The 15,530-nt window shown below is 31.8% G+C and overlaps 1 protein-coding gene across 2 annotated transcripts; it reads right to left on the bottom strand.

The window, feature by feature from the left end:
* Positions 1-4,764: 4,764 nt before the first annotated feature.
* On the bottom strand, positions 4,765-11,546 carry LOC25497906 (uncharacterized). 2 transcript variants are annotated; one of them, XM_013592634.3, is made up of 13 exons: positions 11,166-11,542; positions 10,847-11,005; positions 9,718-9,822; positions 8,739-8,822; positions 8,307-8,422; positions 7,626-7,727; positions 7,418-7,534; positions 6,500-6,556; positions 6,148-6,214; positions 5,949-6,002; positions 5,776-5,850; positions 5,599-5,634; positions 4,765-5,074 (listed from the first exon to the last, which is right to left on the bottom strand). In XM_013592634.3, the coding sequence occupies exons 1-13, from the start codon at positions 11,247-11,249 to the stop codon at positions 4,964-4,966; spliced, it is 1,167 nt and encodes a 388-aa protein (XP_013448088.1). In that variant the 5' UTR covers positions 11,250-11,542; the 3' UTR covers positions 4,765-4,963. The 2 variants fall into 2 exon arrangements, 1 of the variants encoding a protein (XP_013448088.1); XR_003006923.2 differs by having other exon boundaries at positions 5,037-5,074; positions 5,957-6,002; positions 11,166-11,546.
* Positions 11,547-15,530: the final 3,984 nt, after the last annotated feature.

The following is a 15,530-nucleotide window of genomic DNA, read 5'->3' as shown; positions in this document are numbered from 1 at the left end:
ACACTGCTAAGACACCATCTTAGACTTCTCAATGAAATGCAATATGCATGTGGTACCAAACAGGACCGAAGCCCTCACCGCTTTTGAATGGTTAAAGCATTCATCAGGACCGAAGCCCTCACCGCTGTTGAGCAACTAGTACTCCAGGACCGAAGCCCTCACCGCTGTTTTATGCATATGCAATGGACCTACTTGTGTATATCTACATACAACTGACCATGCAATGCAACTCCATATGACTCCACTTTAACAATATGTATGATTTCAATAATTAGCATACATTTCAACCATCATCAGTAATCATCAATCCAGTAATTCAATCAACCAAAATAATGCATAATTATATATAACCATGCTCAAAAACAACAACATCAACAACTACTATTCAAGCTAGCAAACAACACTCAGGAACTGTGCAGCTCGCCTCGCGAGCACAACTGCTCGCCATGGCGAGTTCACAAAAACACTAGCTCGCCATGGCGAGTTCAAGGCGAACTCGAGGCGAGTGAAAATCAGGTGCTCTCGGGAAAAATGTCATTTTCTCACTCAAATCCCATTTCTAAGTTCCCTATTCATCTTTTTAATCCAAAACTTTCACCATTCATCATTAAAATCATCCAGGTACCTTAAACCATCCCCAAAACATCTTATAACAACTTTTCAAAAATCAAGTTTTGATATGGGCTACTCGCCATGGCGAGTTGGTCTGCTCGCGAGGCGAGCTATGAAGTTGCTCACTCGCCATGGCGAGCACAGCTACTCACGAGGCGAGCGATGAACTTCTGTACGGGCAGAAAACATGTTTTTCCCCAAAATCCCATTTTTCTTCAATTCACTCCCCAAATTAGTTTACCGATGTAAATTGACTTGCTGTATACATTCAGAGACTATTTCTAACACCAGAACTACATTCTCTACCCCAAAATCATCAATTCTCACAAAACCCATAATTTTCCAATTTTCACCAGAACTCTGTTAAACACAAAATCAGAATTTAAAATCTACACTATTGAAGTAAACCTCACCCTTATCATATATATATATATATATATATATATATACTCCACATAAATTAAAACAATTAATTATAACAACTAGGGCGTTACACATGGCGCTTCCTTGTTTTCTTGTTCCTTTGGAATCTAGTATAGGCTCTTATTATGATGTGTCAAGAGATTTATTTTCATTTATTTTCGGATTATGTTGAGTACTCTCTTGTTGTATTATTAGAGATTGGAGACTTGTTGTTGAGAATATGGATTCATCCGAAATGTTTTGAGATATTGTTTTTATTCCGCTGCGAGTTTTATGAAAACTGAATTCTGCATGTTTTTGAGTTTTGATAACGTAACATCTTGAATCCTTTTTAAATAATTGTTTATTAGCATTAAATATTTCTTGTGGGGTTCAAGGGTGTTACAAATGCCCCATTCTCTATTAAGGAAAATTGGAAAAAGTGACATTGACTTAAGGCCTCACAATATAGCCCTTTCAAATTATGAAGGCAAAACACTCCATTCTCTGTGTGCTATCCATGTTAATTTAGCAGTGGGCAGTGTCATAAGGCCTACATTGTTCATAGTTGTCCCATCGAAAGCAAATTTTAACTTTCTACTTAGAACAAAATGGATACACGAAATTGGTGTAGTGCCTTCCTCTCTCCATCAAATAATAACTACATGGAGGAAAGATCGTTTGGTCGAAAACATCGAAGCATGCCAAAACTATTTTACGGCAGAAGTTAACCATATTACCAAAAGGTCATTCGACAAAATCTGGTTAACATAGCGCCATGTGTGTTAGTAAATTATGGTTTTGTGCACCAAAAAAATGTGTTTTGCTATGTAAAACTCCACCCCAACTCATTGATTTGTATGAGATAAGGAAGTAATGGGAGAGCAAACCCAGAGGAAGGGGTAATCCCACCAACTGGTTAGGGAAATGATGAAAATTAAAATGTCTGAGCCTAGTGCTTGGGCTAAGATTACGGCCTATGTGGCCGAAAAAAGTGGAAAGCAGCTTTAGAGGTTGAAATGCAACAAAAAAATGGTTGTCGAAATCAATAATTTGGCAGAAGACCAGAGGCTCCACTGCGTCTACGATGATGAGCCTTAGGGATTTAAGAAAGATCCATTGAATTTAACAAAAAAAATATTCAGGCACAAGATCCTTTAGAGGAAATTGATCTGAGAGATGGATCAGCAGTGAAGAGGCCAACATATATAAGTTCCATAATTGATTCAAATTTAAAGGTACAAACAATTGAACTTTTAAAAGAGTTCAAAGATTGCTTTGTTTGGGATTACAATGAGATGCCATGATTGAATAGAGAAATGGTGGAATGGAAGTTGCCAATTCGACCAGACAAAAATCCAGTGAAGCAGTTATCAAGAAAGTTTGCACCAGAAATAATGTCAAAAATCAAAGAAGAGATCAAAAGGCTTCTAAAATGCAAGTTCATTAAAACTGTCAGGTATGTCGAATGGTTAGCAAATATTGTACATGTTATTAAGAAAAAGGGGAATCTTATAGTTTGTATAGACATACCTAAATAATGCACACCTAAAGATGAATATCCAATGCATGTGACATAAATGTTAGTCGATTCAGCAACAAGTTTTGATCACTCGAGTATGCTAGATGGTTACTATGAGAATAACCAAATTTATTAATAAAGATGTGTGGAAAACAACATTTCGATGCCCATGGTTCTTAGAAACTTTTTTTTTTTTTTTACAGTAAACAATAGCTTAACATTTCATAAAACATAGAATATTACAAACAGCTAGTGTTAACATTGAAGGGGTATTTCCCAATAATTTTGAAGAGCCAATACAAGAGAAAAAGCCTACTAAATTATGATTTGCAATACACCTAAACTTTGGAGACAAGTATGAGAATTTAAGCCAAATTACATAACCTAACACCCCATCTATCAACAACTTCCATCTTCTATAACTGACAAAGGAGATGTGAGAATCCTGAGTCTTTTTTCCTATCCAGTTACGGATCATTTCTTCAACCACATCACGCCCATTTCGACTACACTTGGTCTCGAATTTGTTCACTTTGTCATGCTGGACAAAAAACAATTGATAAAGGGAAAAGGTAGTGAAACTGGATTCATTCTCATAGAGGCCAATAAAGCTTGTGTGATACCAGCAATTCAAACACAGTTGAGACAGTGACTCAAAACAAACTAAACTTAAAAATAAAACACAACACACAGACCAACATAAATAACAGACAAGACCCACAACAAACACACAAATGGAAAAACAGAAATCAAACAAAGCTAAACAAACCAAACCGTAAATCACCCATGGAGGTTTCCACGGAGGCCTTTCGGTGCCGAGCTCCAGAGAAGAGAAACAAAACTCAGTTTTTTGCAAGGTGGGGGGGAGTCGCAGCAGTAGCTGTCCTTTCCATATGCTCACGACAACTTGAGGGGGTGGCTCTGGTGGTGGCCGCTCCACCGAGGTATAGGAGATCACGGTGAAGGATCTTGAAGGCTTCAACATATGAACACCAAGAGTGGTACTGACGGCCTTCTCCTTTAACAGCTCAGACTTTTTCCAAACCTCCATCAATAGCCAGATCTGGATCTAGATCCAAAAAACCACAATAAAAAGAAAGGAGAAACGAAAAACCAGGAGGTGCTGGGGGGAGGCCAGGAGATGCTGGGAGGAGACCAGGAGGTACTGGGGGGAAACCACCACTTAGCTATCTAGGAAAGCCTAAACATCTCGGAGGAGAAGGTAGAGAGAAGTCAGAGCTTCTCTCTCTAAGTTTTCCGCAACAGTACCACACAGGGATGTATTTTCTTTCTTAGAAACTTAAGAATAGGTAGTAATGTCTTTTAGTCTGAAAAATGCTGATGCAATATATCAAAGGGCAATGAATTTTATGTTTCATGATTTTATTTATACCTTTATGCTAGTAAACATTGACGACATAGTCGTAAAATCCTCGTTGAAAAATAGTCATTTAAACAACCTTCGACAATCCTTTAAGGGAATGAGGAAATATAGATTAAAAATGAATCCATTCAAATGTGCTTTTTGTGTACCTGCAAGTGATTACTTAGGTATTGTGGTGCATAAGAAAGCCATTGAGATAAATCAAAACAAGAAAAAGGAATATTGGATACAAAGCCTGTTTCGACAAAAAAGGGATTTCAGTCATTGCTGGAAAAATTAAACTTCCTAAGGAGGTTTATCTCAAATTTAAGTGGAAAAAAACAAGCATTTTCGTCATTAGTTCGACTGAAAAATGAAGATAGTTTCAAGTGGGAGCAAGAGCATCAAAAGGCATCCGACGAAATAGAGTTTAATTAGTATATTTAGTCAATATAAAATTATTTGAAACACATTTAATCACATCCAATTATGTGTTGCAATACGACAACACATCATTTAATGCATGTGTAAAATAACTGTACATTAACATAACATATTGATTAAACTCTTCAAAATTAAATTATGTTTCAAACACATGATATTATAAGCTTTTAAATATTTTCCTTAAAAAAAAAAAAGCTTTTTAATATTTAAAAGTGAATTGAACAAATTTGAATTTGAAAATCACGTTTAAATATCTTTTTGACAAATAAAAAAAATCTTGTTTAAAATTAAAAATTCAAATTAGAATAAATTTTGGAGACAATATCAATGATACTCTAGAACATTCTATACTAAACATATTAAAATCAATTCTACATATAAAAAATTAATATTATTTTTTTGTAAATAAACGAAGTGATAAGTGCAATAGAAAATTCAGACACATAAGAAGAAGAATCAGGGTTCATACCTCCTCAATCATGGGAGCCAACATAGCAATTTCAAAATTTCAGGTGAGATAAAATTTCTATACCAAACTTAATTTAACCCATTAAGGAATGAAACCAACATAGATGTAACACATTTCAAAAATTAATTTGCATAATGAATGTCCTAAGTCTCTAATTAGGGGGATATACAAATCCCTTAATTTGCTGCTTGAAATAATCCTTCTCTGCATTAGCCAAACGCTCTTTGAACATTGACCATTCTTTTTGACACCTCTCTCTCACCTGATGCAAAGCAAATTTTGGTATCAATCTTCTTATTATACAGATGGAAATCAAAATTAATCTTGAATGAAAATGAATGTTTTGATTACAATTGAAGATTATTTGGGCAAAAAGGGGTTTAATTTGACATATTCGATCAATAAAAAAGGATTTTATATAAGGTCATGTTAAACAGTATCCGAAGACATTAGTTAAAGAATCAAATATAGTAGGAAATTAGTTTAAGGAACCATATGCCATCAATTATATTTAAAAACACCATTTAAGAACTAATGTAACAAAACGATATAATGATCAAATATGATTACATGCGTATATAATTTTTTTGTTTGTAAATTCGTTTAGTGGATAGAAATTTACTCTTGAGGTGAATAAACGGAGAAATCAGATTTTAAACTGCAGATTTTGCATACTGTAACGTTTTTGTCAACTAAACTATGCTCGTGAGATTTTTTTATATTGATAGTTTATACAAATTAAATCTAAAAATAAATATAAGCAATGATATCAAAATTCATACATACCCCTTCCCATGGTGCCTTTCCACCCTCCGCTTGCCCCTATTGAAACACAAGACAGTCAATTCAATCACAATTATATATAAAAAAGATTTCCATTGATATATTATTTTTAAATAATTAGTTCTGAGAATAGATTTATGAATAATTAATTTGACAAATGCATTTTACAACTTTATTTACCTGGTTTCCAAGTGAAGGAACACTTTGGTGGACAACCCATTGTGCATCAACAACTCCTATTTTCTCATGAGCAGGCTATATCCAATGCAATCAAAATAAAATCCATTATCTAATCATGGCTAAATAGGTGCTTAAAAATTAAATAAAGAAATAATTAAATTAAAACTATTAACCTCCACACATTTTCTGAGAGCAAAATCAATACCCCATCCATGAACTAGGTCATTCTACAAGCCAATAAATATAAAAATGAGCAATTAAGGTACTAATTGATTTTATGGTGATATGTAACCAAATAATATTACTACTATTTTATATATATATATATATATATATATATATATATATATATAACACAAAAAGGTTTAAAACCTGTATCATATGCCACACACAACGCCATGAATCTCTGGAAAATACAGGAGCCATGATCTCAACAAATCTGAGCAATTTATAAAATTCAGGATAAGTGAGTTGTTGAACATAAAATAGTTAAGAAACCCACAAGATCCAATGGAAGAAGAAAGGTGCTTGTTATTTTTTTGGTGGTGGTCAGGGTTTAAACCGTAGACCTTGCATATTTTATGCATTGTCCATATCACTTGAGTTAAGCTCGCGAGGACAATGGTGCTTGTTATTTAGAACTAATAATATCTTTTCCTTAAAAAAAAAAAATTAGAACTAATAATACATGGTTAAATAAAATCTTAACAAAGTATTTTCTTACGCAGCACAAGGTGGCACAGGTGGATTAGAACACCAACCGTTTTTCTCCTCAGCATCCCTGCAAAAGATTGAAAGAAAAAAAAAATAGTTTAATAAGTGATATAATGTAATCAAAATTAATATTAAGCAACAATATACTATATAATTTACCATTGAATAATTAAAACAAATATGGAATTACTTGGTCTTAATTTTGATATCTTCAACATTTTTTTGACTCAATATCTTAGCAACGAATCAGAGGTAAAATTTTAAATTTTATTTGATAATTTAATTTTTCGAGTGTAATGCGCTTAACTCAGATGATATGTACATTGCATAATATATGCAAGAACCAGAGTTCGAACCCCATACACCCCCACTTAATCACTTTAAAAATGGGAATTTTTAACCTCTATTTATTTTAGACAATGTGATTTTAAAGTGAACTTTATCAAGTATTATCTCAAATCGTCAACTTTATTTAGTGAGATTCAAAGTATTGTCTAAAAATTAAGAATTTTAAATGTGTTTTTACATTATAAACGTAAATCTAAAATTGGTCCCAAAAGTCTTCAAATTGCAGGAATTGTTTATTATATGACTAAAAGCTTTACACTTTAGTTCCTATTCAGTTTTAAAATTTTGAAAATTAGTAAAGAAGGAAAATTGGTCTTATTCATATCATACCATTTACTATTTATTATTTTCTTCCTCTTTTAATTCTTTTAATATTTTTTTCACATGTCATTATCGAAGAAAAATTATATAAAACCACTCATAATTTTTCTTTTCAATACAAAATCATTCATAATTTGCAAAATGACTTCTAATAAAATACGAAACAATTAGAAATTTCTAAAAGCAGAACGATGAAATAAATGTTTCAAAAGAGTTTAATAATTAAGAACGAGGGAGTAACAAAAAATTATTCACTTACTTGTGTACTTCACTACCATCTTTTTTTCTTGTCATTTGCCATGTAAAACTACTACTACTTGGGTCTAGACCAGGCTGTGAGATCTCCAAACCATGCTTGCTTACTATTTTCAAGTACCTACAATACCGAGATATATATTTTTATCTGTTGATTCATGTGTCAGTAATCCTTGATATATAAAATGAAATTTTAATTCTTTTATACTTACTCCTCTGCATCAAAATGCTCCATGCCTAGATCCTCATCCCAAATGAAGATGTAGTCATAGGGAGCCACAATATCAGGGTGTAGAAAGCGTTTAGCATACCACCTTGTACCAAATGTCAGGATAAATAGAAGCCAAAAAATTCTTGTTACATTAAAATAAAATAAAATACTTAACAACCTCAATCATAATTCATAGCTAAAAATAAAATAAAAAGTTAATTGGGGCTGACTTAAAAAAAAATTGAATACAAGCCCAAAAAATTCGAGTCCAAGCAAGACAAAAAAATCAGTAAAAAAAAAACACATTGGAGGTAAAATTAGTGAATTTCTTCCCCACGTTTATCTGGTATCTTTATTTTTTCAGATTTTAGAATTCAAACGTGTAAAACGTTTGGATTTTAAAATTTAAAAAAATTGAAAGGCGAGCAAGAACTATTTGAAGATAGCTCGAGGTACTCTCGCTTCAAACAATAACTAGTCCAGTTGCACACTACAATGAATAAAGCATGTGCAATATATCAATAAGAACTAATCTAAATGATTTTCAATTTAAGACCATTTTAAAATTTCGTTAATTTCATAATCAAATTGACTTACCACTAGAAATTGAAAGACTAAATGGGTGATTCACTAATTTATAAAATAAATTGAAAGAATTATGTACATAAAATATGTTACCAACCATTTACTTTGCTTTCTAGCACTGATATGAATTGCTTTCTTTGACCACTCAAACTTGTCCCACTCACTAACCCGGCCATCATAGTGGAATAACACAATAGTGAAGTTTTCTGAGAACTGTAATGTTAAGACCAAGAGTTATACAAAGAGAAAAACAAATTAGAAAGATTAGCGCATGCGCCTAATAGTAATAATACTATGAAGTACGGATACGGACATGGACACCAGACACGGACACTGATACGGTTAATAATTTGAAAAAATCATATAATTCAGTGTAATTATGAGTGTAGGTGTCGTGTCGGACACGATACTGGGACACGTCTAATTTTATGAGTGTCTGTACTTCATTGTAATAATATAATATACAAAAAATATGAAAATCAAAGAACAAAATTAATTAATTAATACAGGGTTGAGAGAGAAATGAAACCTTTCTTACTGCAGCATCAATGTTGTCACTCTGATCATAACCAACAGTAAAAGTAACAAGATACTTTGGTCTGATAGTTAGGTCCTATAAGTGCCACCTCAATCAAGAAAAGAGTCAAATTAGAGAATATGAAATTGTAACTCATAATTTGTTCTAGCATATGCAGCTTAATATCACAACTCCATTGATTTTACAACTTGTTTTGTAACTTTTTTTGTCTGTTGATTTAGGAGCTGCATACATGTGAACTTCAATTCATTATTATAGCCATGTAAAAAAATGAATCACCATGCAGTTTCTCTAGTACGATAATGAATTGAAGCTCACATATATGCAATTCTGACGAACCATAGTTTGAATTCGAGTGAAAAAGACGTCCATACACCACATTTAGAAGTGTCTAACAAACAACTCTTTAAAAAATGTTGATTCACCATTATTTTTTTTACCATCAATGCTTGTGCAATGCAAAAGTATTCGCTACTATAAAAACAAAAGTTAGTGAGGAAAATTTAGTGAGGGAAAATATGATATCCCTCGCTAACTTCGTCACTAAATTTTGAGACCAAAGAATTTATGAGGGATTTTATTTTTTCCGTCACTAATTTTTCCTTTCGTAGTAATGTTGTTATCTATGTAGCCTTGACACTCTAGGTTGAAATTGTGTCAAGTGTCCAACACTAACATAAAACCTACGTATAGAGTTAAACTCAATCCACTTTATTTTCACAAACATTACCATTGGGAGTGTCCATTTCGTGTTCAATGTTTGTCTTTCTCAAATTCGATTGTTACTCTTTATAACTTATTCATTCACCTCTACAAAATCTAATTTAGGTCATTTTCCAAGTAATCATTCAAAATTTTGATACAATGTAGTAAGAAATTGTCCATTTAACTATGTATGTTGGTGTCAAATAATAGTTTTATTTTTAATTAAAATGCAGGTTTTGCATTAAGGTGAAGTGAATTTGCATACCTGATGTGGTTGACCCCATAACCGGCGGAGATATAAATCCGATTGTGATTCGACAATTCGAGGAGGTAGTCTTTCAGCTCCTCTAGGGTTTGTAGGTACCCAAATCTACATCACAATATAATGTACCTATTTATAAGTGCAACATTCCAATATTTGAAATGATATACAATGCATTAATACTATTAGTTGTGATTTTAAATTGAATTCAACAATTTCAGTCTCAATATAAAAGGTTTTGATGTTCCACAATGACATCAAAACACAATTTTGACTGCATTTTGCCACAATATAAAGATTTGCAGTGTAATGTGACATCGCTTTCTAATATTCTCTTTAATATCGATCCGTTTGAAAACACATGTATCCTACTAATTCATGTAGGTTTTATTTCTTATGTTTTTTTTTAGAATCAGCAAAATTTATTCACAACGAGCGCGTGTAAGTAACACAACTAAAACTCGCGATCAGCAATAGCAATTACAAGAGGCACTGATATACCATAAACCCCAAAAACACAACAGCAGACCGAAAAAACCCCAGCAAAACAGAAAAAAAACTGCTGTCAGCAAAAACCAGAAACCGTCCAGCAGCAAAACAGAAAATCAGGAGGCGCATATACCGAACAGCAGTACGACAGTACACCAGAACCGCATACAGCAAACACCGCATACCCCAGCCTCAACCTCCGCGATACCGAAACAGCCCCATTAAAGCATGAGACACTCTCTTAGGCACCAACACTATTCATAAAACAAACTCGCTGGTACCTTCAAACGACTCAACATCCACCTCCACGACAAAACCTTAATCGCCTCCACTATCCCCACAAATTAAATTGTTAAAAATGCATCATTTCTCGCCCTCCAAATACTCCAAACCGCGGGATGCCAAATCAACCGGTACCACTTACGAACCTTCTTATTTGTCTTGGCCCCATTCCAACCTTCTTATTTCTTATGTTATGGGATACATTTCCAAAACAGAGGGATGCGCGCATGAATTTCGATCAATGATAAATTATCGACGAAGTGTGCTAGAAATTATTTTTCTACTAAGATATGGTGAATATTTTCATCAAATAAAGTTACGATGAAAAAAAAAAAAGAAAAAAGAGTATATAGAACTATACCTTTGTCTTCTCATCGACTTTGTGAAGCTCATCGTACAAATTTCTATCACCTCTAAAGGAAGCCAAAGCATCCCAAATAGAATTGGTTTGAATTTTGGAGTACTTATCCTCAACATATGTGAGATCAATGGACGGGAAAAGGCTTGATGGGAGATTCATCTGACAAATAATATATATTACATGAAAACATAATTCATTAAATTAAAGGGCAACCCAGTGCACTGAAGCTCCTGCATACACAGGGTCCAGAAAGGGGTCCCACTGTTCGATTAATCAACTAAAATGCCATGAATGATATGTATGGTGCAAGATTACAAACCTTAGTTAACGATATTGTTGGAAATGATACTCCTACAAAGAAGCCAAAAACAACTCCAACAATGGCTGCTATTATGAGCTTCATTGCTTCATTAGGTTTTTTAATATTTCCACTGTAGGACAAAACATAAATTTGTTATATTTGTTACATGCAAATTTCTTTGCTACTTTTTTTTTTTTTTTTTTCAAGTGAGAAAGAAGGAGTAATATGTATTCATGTCACACCTTCTTGTTGGAGTTCCCATTGCACGATCAATATCTTTTGAGATATGCACTCATTGACTATATGCAATATTCCTTTCCTCTTTAAAGGAATCTTATAAATATATATGCAGCCAAATAATCACCCTGAAAAACTTAATACATATAAGCAGGACCGTCTTAAACAATCTGGAGGCCTCGATTCCGATGCGATCTTAAAAATTAGCCCCTCCAATAATAAAAAAAATACTAAAAACTCTCGAGTTATAAAACCATTTGAGATCACAAGAAATTGAAAACATGCCATCAAAAGTAGAAAATTGAATAATAAAAAATCTACCATAACCATGATGTCAATCCCTATTTCCAAATCAATCTCTCCAATTGTTTTAATTTTCCAAAAAATCATAATTGAATAATGAAAAATTGAATGCAAACATCATCGATGGAAAAAAAATAAAATAAGAATTACCTTCAGTAAATTTTTTATCAAGAATTTGATAAAACAACTTCCGTGAATTCTTTGGAATGTGAAGCTATAGAGGCGGCAGTCAGTTATGCTTTATTATTTAACAACTTCCGTGAAGTCTATTTTTCGCAAAAAATAAAGAAAATTAAGCATAAAAATAAAAATTGGTATATTTATAGCGACTAAAAACATATTTAACCCTAATAATAATAATAATTGTACACATACCAGATAAAATTTTTTTTTTGCACCTAATTGAAATTGACAGAACTCTGTGTGAATCGAGAAAGAGACAGCTTTAGAATGAGGTTAGTTAGGATTTGTTTGTTTCAAATTTTGATTTGATGAAAATGATGTTGATGAAGTTCTTAGCAACCGTAAATCATGAGTATCTCTATTTACAATTTACAAAATATACACAAATCAATTATTCCCTATTATAAAGTACATGTGGCTTTGTTATAGACTATATTACAACTAATATTTTGCATCTGAACGTTCTACTATTCCAGGCTATGAATATCAGCATTCAAATCTCCTTATATCTCTCCTTTTTCGACGCTTGAAAATGGAAACGTCATAAATTTGTAGTAACTGTTTTCAATCATTAAAAATCACACCGTATATTGACCAAAAAAAAAAAAATCACACCGTATCTCTTCTACGAGTTAATGTGTTCACACATTTAGTTTGGCTAAGAAACACGAGTAATTTACCCAAATATCCTTCAGCAATTAACTGCCGAAATCTTAAAGAACCGGCTGCAGTTAACTGCTGAGGAAAACTTCGGAAGTTAATGCCGAGGAATAATAAGGAAATACACCTAAATTTTCCTTTAATTAAATTTAATTCTTTAATACATGAATTCTTTTTATAACGTTGTTGATTTCATTAAAATAATTTTGTTGCCATAAATGAAGAAATATGAGATCCTAAAATTACATATTCGATCACGTTTCTTACTAGTAATAGAAAAGAGGTTTTATTTCTACAAAAAAAAAAAGAGGTTTTATTAATAGAATAATTAAGAATATAATTATTTGAAAGAGAAATGAATAATATCTAAAATATCATAAAGTAATAATAGGTTAGTCAAATCTATGAATAATGACAGACATCAATGAAATTAATTACAAATATAATTATTCTATCATTTATAATGTTTTTTGTTGTTGCATTTTTTTTATTGAATCACCATTTTAGGTCCATTAATTACCGACGACAAACATTTTTCTTTGTTGTTGCGTTTTTATTTTTTGTTGTTGCGTTTTTCATGTTAATTAAAGTAATAATATATGAAATATTAGTATAAAGTAATAATAGGTTAGTCAAACCTATGAATAATGACAGACATCAATGAAATTAATTACTAATAATTACAAATATAATTGTTCTATCATTTGTAACGTTTTTGTTGTTGCATTTTTTTTTATTGAATCACCATTTTAGGTCATTAACTACAGATTGCAGATATTATTCATCTCTCATATTTCTTCATTTAGGGCAACAAAATCATATGAATGAAATCATAAAAATAATTATGTTTAATTCCTTAAAAAGGATTAAAGAATTAAATTTAATTAAGAATTAAAGAATTAAATTTAATTAAGGAAAATTTAGGTGTATTTTCTTATTTAATTTCAGGTTTGAAATTCCTCGACAGTTAATGCCGAAGTTTTCCTCGGCAGTTAACTGCAGTCGGTTCTTTAAAATTTCGATAATTAATTGCCGAGGGACATTTGAATAATTTACTCGTGTTTCTCAGCCAAACGAAATGTGTCAACAACAATGCTCCTCTTCTACACCTTAATTGTAGCTTCAAAACATGTTTAGGATGAACTTCCCTAATGAATTAAAATTCTTATGGTAGAAGATGACGTACAAGAATGCTATTATGAATTCAATTGTGATATATATATGTGAGCAAGCATACTTATTTTATGACAAAATTAATTTTTGTAGTTTTCTAATATTATTTTTTTCTCCCTTGAAAAAAACATTATTTTTGGCACGGGTTTTAGGTTAATATCACGTGTGTTAAAGAATGATTTTAATTGATTAACAGTTTAAAGAAACTTTACACCAGCATAATATTTTAATTAAGTGAAATGCTAACTTGTGCCCTTAAGGTACGAGTTAATGAAACAAATAAATAGCTCATTGGAATGTGTAAATTACATTTAATCTTTAGTTTTTTAATGAGTTGAATGTACAAAATTTTATAAAATATTTCTTCTTTTGAGTTTTTCCTAAGTGCATAAGTTAGCACTACCCTTTAATTAAACTCTAAAAAATTATATATAACAAAAGTTAAAACGGAATAATCAAAAATTTATTTGTTAAAGATTTACTCTACAATAACTTCAAATCCATTTAATTGAAAAATAATTTTCACAACAAAACAGTATAATGGGAATATATTCACAGCAGATTAATTGCCCATAAATAGGAATATGATTATAGTTGGAACAATCAAAATTAAAATATTACTATATTTTAATAAAGGGGAAATCTTTCAATGTATAATTATGGAAATAAAATAATTTTTTATCGTCAGCAAATATATTGCATTCTACATTTTAATACTAATATTTGCATAATAATTGGCATTTGTAATCACTTGGTTGGATTGTAACAAAAAGAAAAATCTCTTGATTGGGTTAAGGGATTAAAGAAAGTAAGGAGTACTATTATTTGTTATTACTATTAAATAAAAGGTATTAATATTTGTTATTATGGTTTGTTCAGAAAAAAAATATTTGTTATCATGAAATAAAAGGCATTTGAAATCGTTAAGCAACAAATCCAAATTTCATGATTTTGCGCATAGAGACTAAAGAAAATGAACATAAAGAACTACAAGGGTAGTTTTTTTTTTTTTTTTTTTTAGGAAAAGTTAAAATTAGCTAGCCGGCTGACCCTTTTAATTTGTTTATATCATCAACTCACAAAAATACCGCTAGCCAATTAATCTTTAGTTTATATCAACCCTTTTAGCTAGCCGATTGACTCTTTCAAAAATAAAAAATGACATTGTTATAAACTTTATTTTTTATTTTTTAAGAGACTAAAATGAGATATAATACCACCACATAGGTCTTCCTAGGATAATATGAGTCAAGGAAGAAAACCTAAAAGTTAATACAAAGAATATACAATAATTACAAGGCAAAAGCCATCACCACAAATCAACCCAAGACAACTACAAAAATTAGCATATGCCTAGTAAAGTAAATGGACTAAGCCATGATAGTTGAAGATAAGAGTTGGAAACTTCACCTTCAACCACTTAAAAGTTAACAACTTAATCCTGTCCACCACCTGTATAATTGGGCTATCTTTTGCCTTAAAAATTTTGTTGTTCCTTTCCTTCCAAATTTCCCATACAGTCGCAAACCAAATAACCTGTAAAATAGATTGCCTCGACTTTGTGACACCACCAAAGTGATGGAATTGAGTAAACTGCCTTGTAACATCATTAGGCAGCGCCAAGACAACCCCAAGCCATCGTAATATATGATTCCAAACCGAACTAAAATGAATGTAATGTAAAAATAAATGGGTGGATGTTTCAGTCGATCCACAACCGCCAGCACAATATTGATCATCAATGTCTAAAACCTGTCGCCTGTGTAAGTTATTTTTTGTAGGAAGCCGATCATGGAACAAGCGCCACACAAACAACAACACCTTTAT

Source organism: Medicago truncatula, chromosome 7 (assembly GCF_003473485.1).
Source record: "Medicago truncatula cultivar Jemalong A17 chromosome 7, MtrunA17r5.0-ANR, whole genome shotgun sequence".
NCBI classification, from domain to species: Eukaryota; Viridiplantae; Streptophyta; class Magnoliopsida; order Fabales; family Fabaceae; genus Medicago; species Medicago truncatula.
This window is presented reverse-complemented; position numbering and strand designations above follow the sequence as displayed.

Excerpts from the sequence above, each read along its gene's own strand:
- LOC25497906 (XM_013592634.3), bottom strand. The coding sequence starts at position 11,249 with ATGAAGCTCATAATAGCAGCCATTGTTGGAGTTGTTTTTGGCTTCTTT. Across the intron at positions 6,215-6,499 it reads CCTGTGCCACCTTGTGCTGC|ATTTGTTGAGATCATGGCTC; the intron begins GTAAGAAAATAC and ends TAAATTGCTCAG. Across the intron at positions 5,851-5,948 it reads CTCTCAGAAAATGTGTGGAG|CCTGCTCATGAGAAAATAGG; the intron begins GTTAATAGTTTT and ends CATTGGATATAG.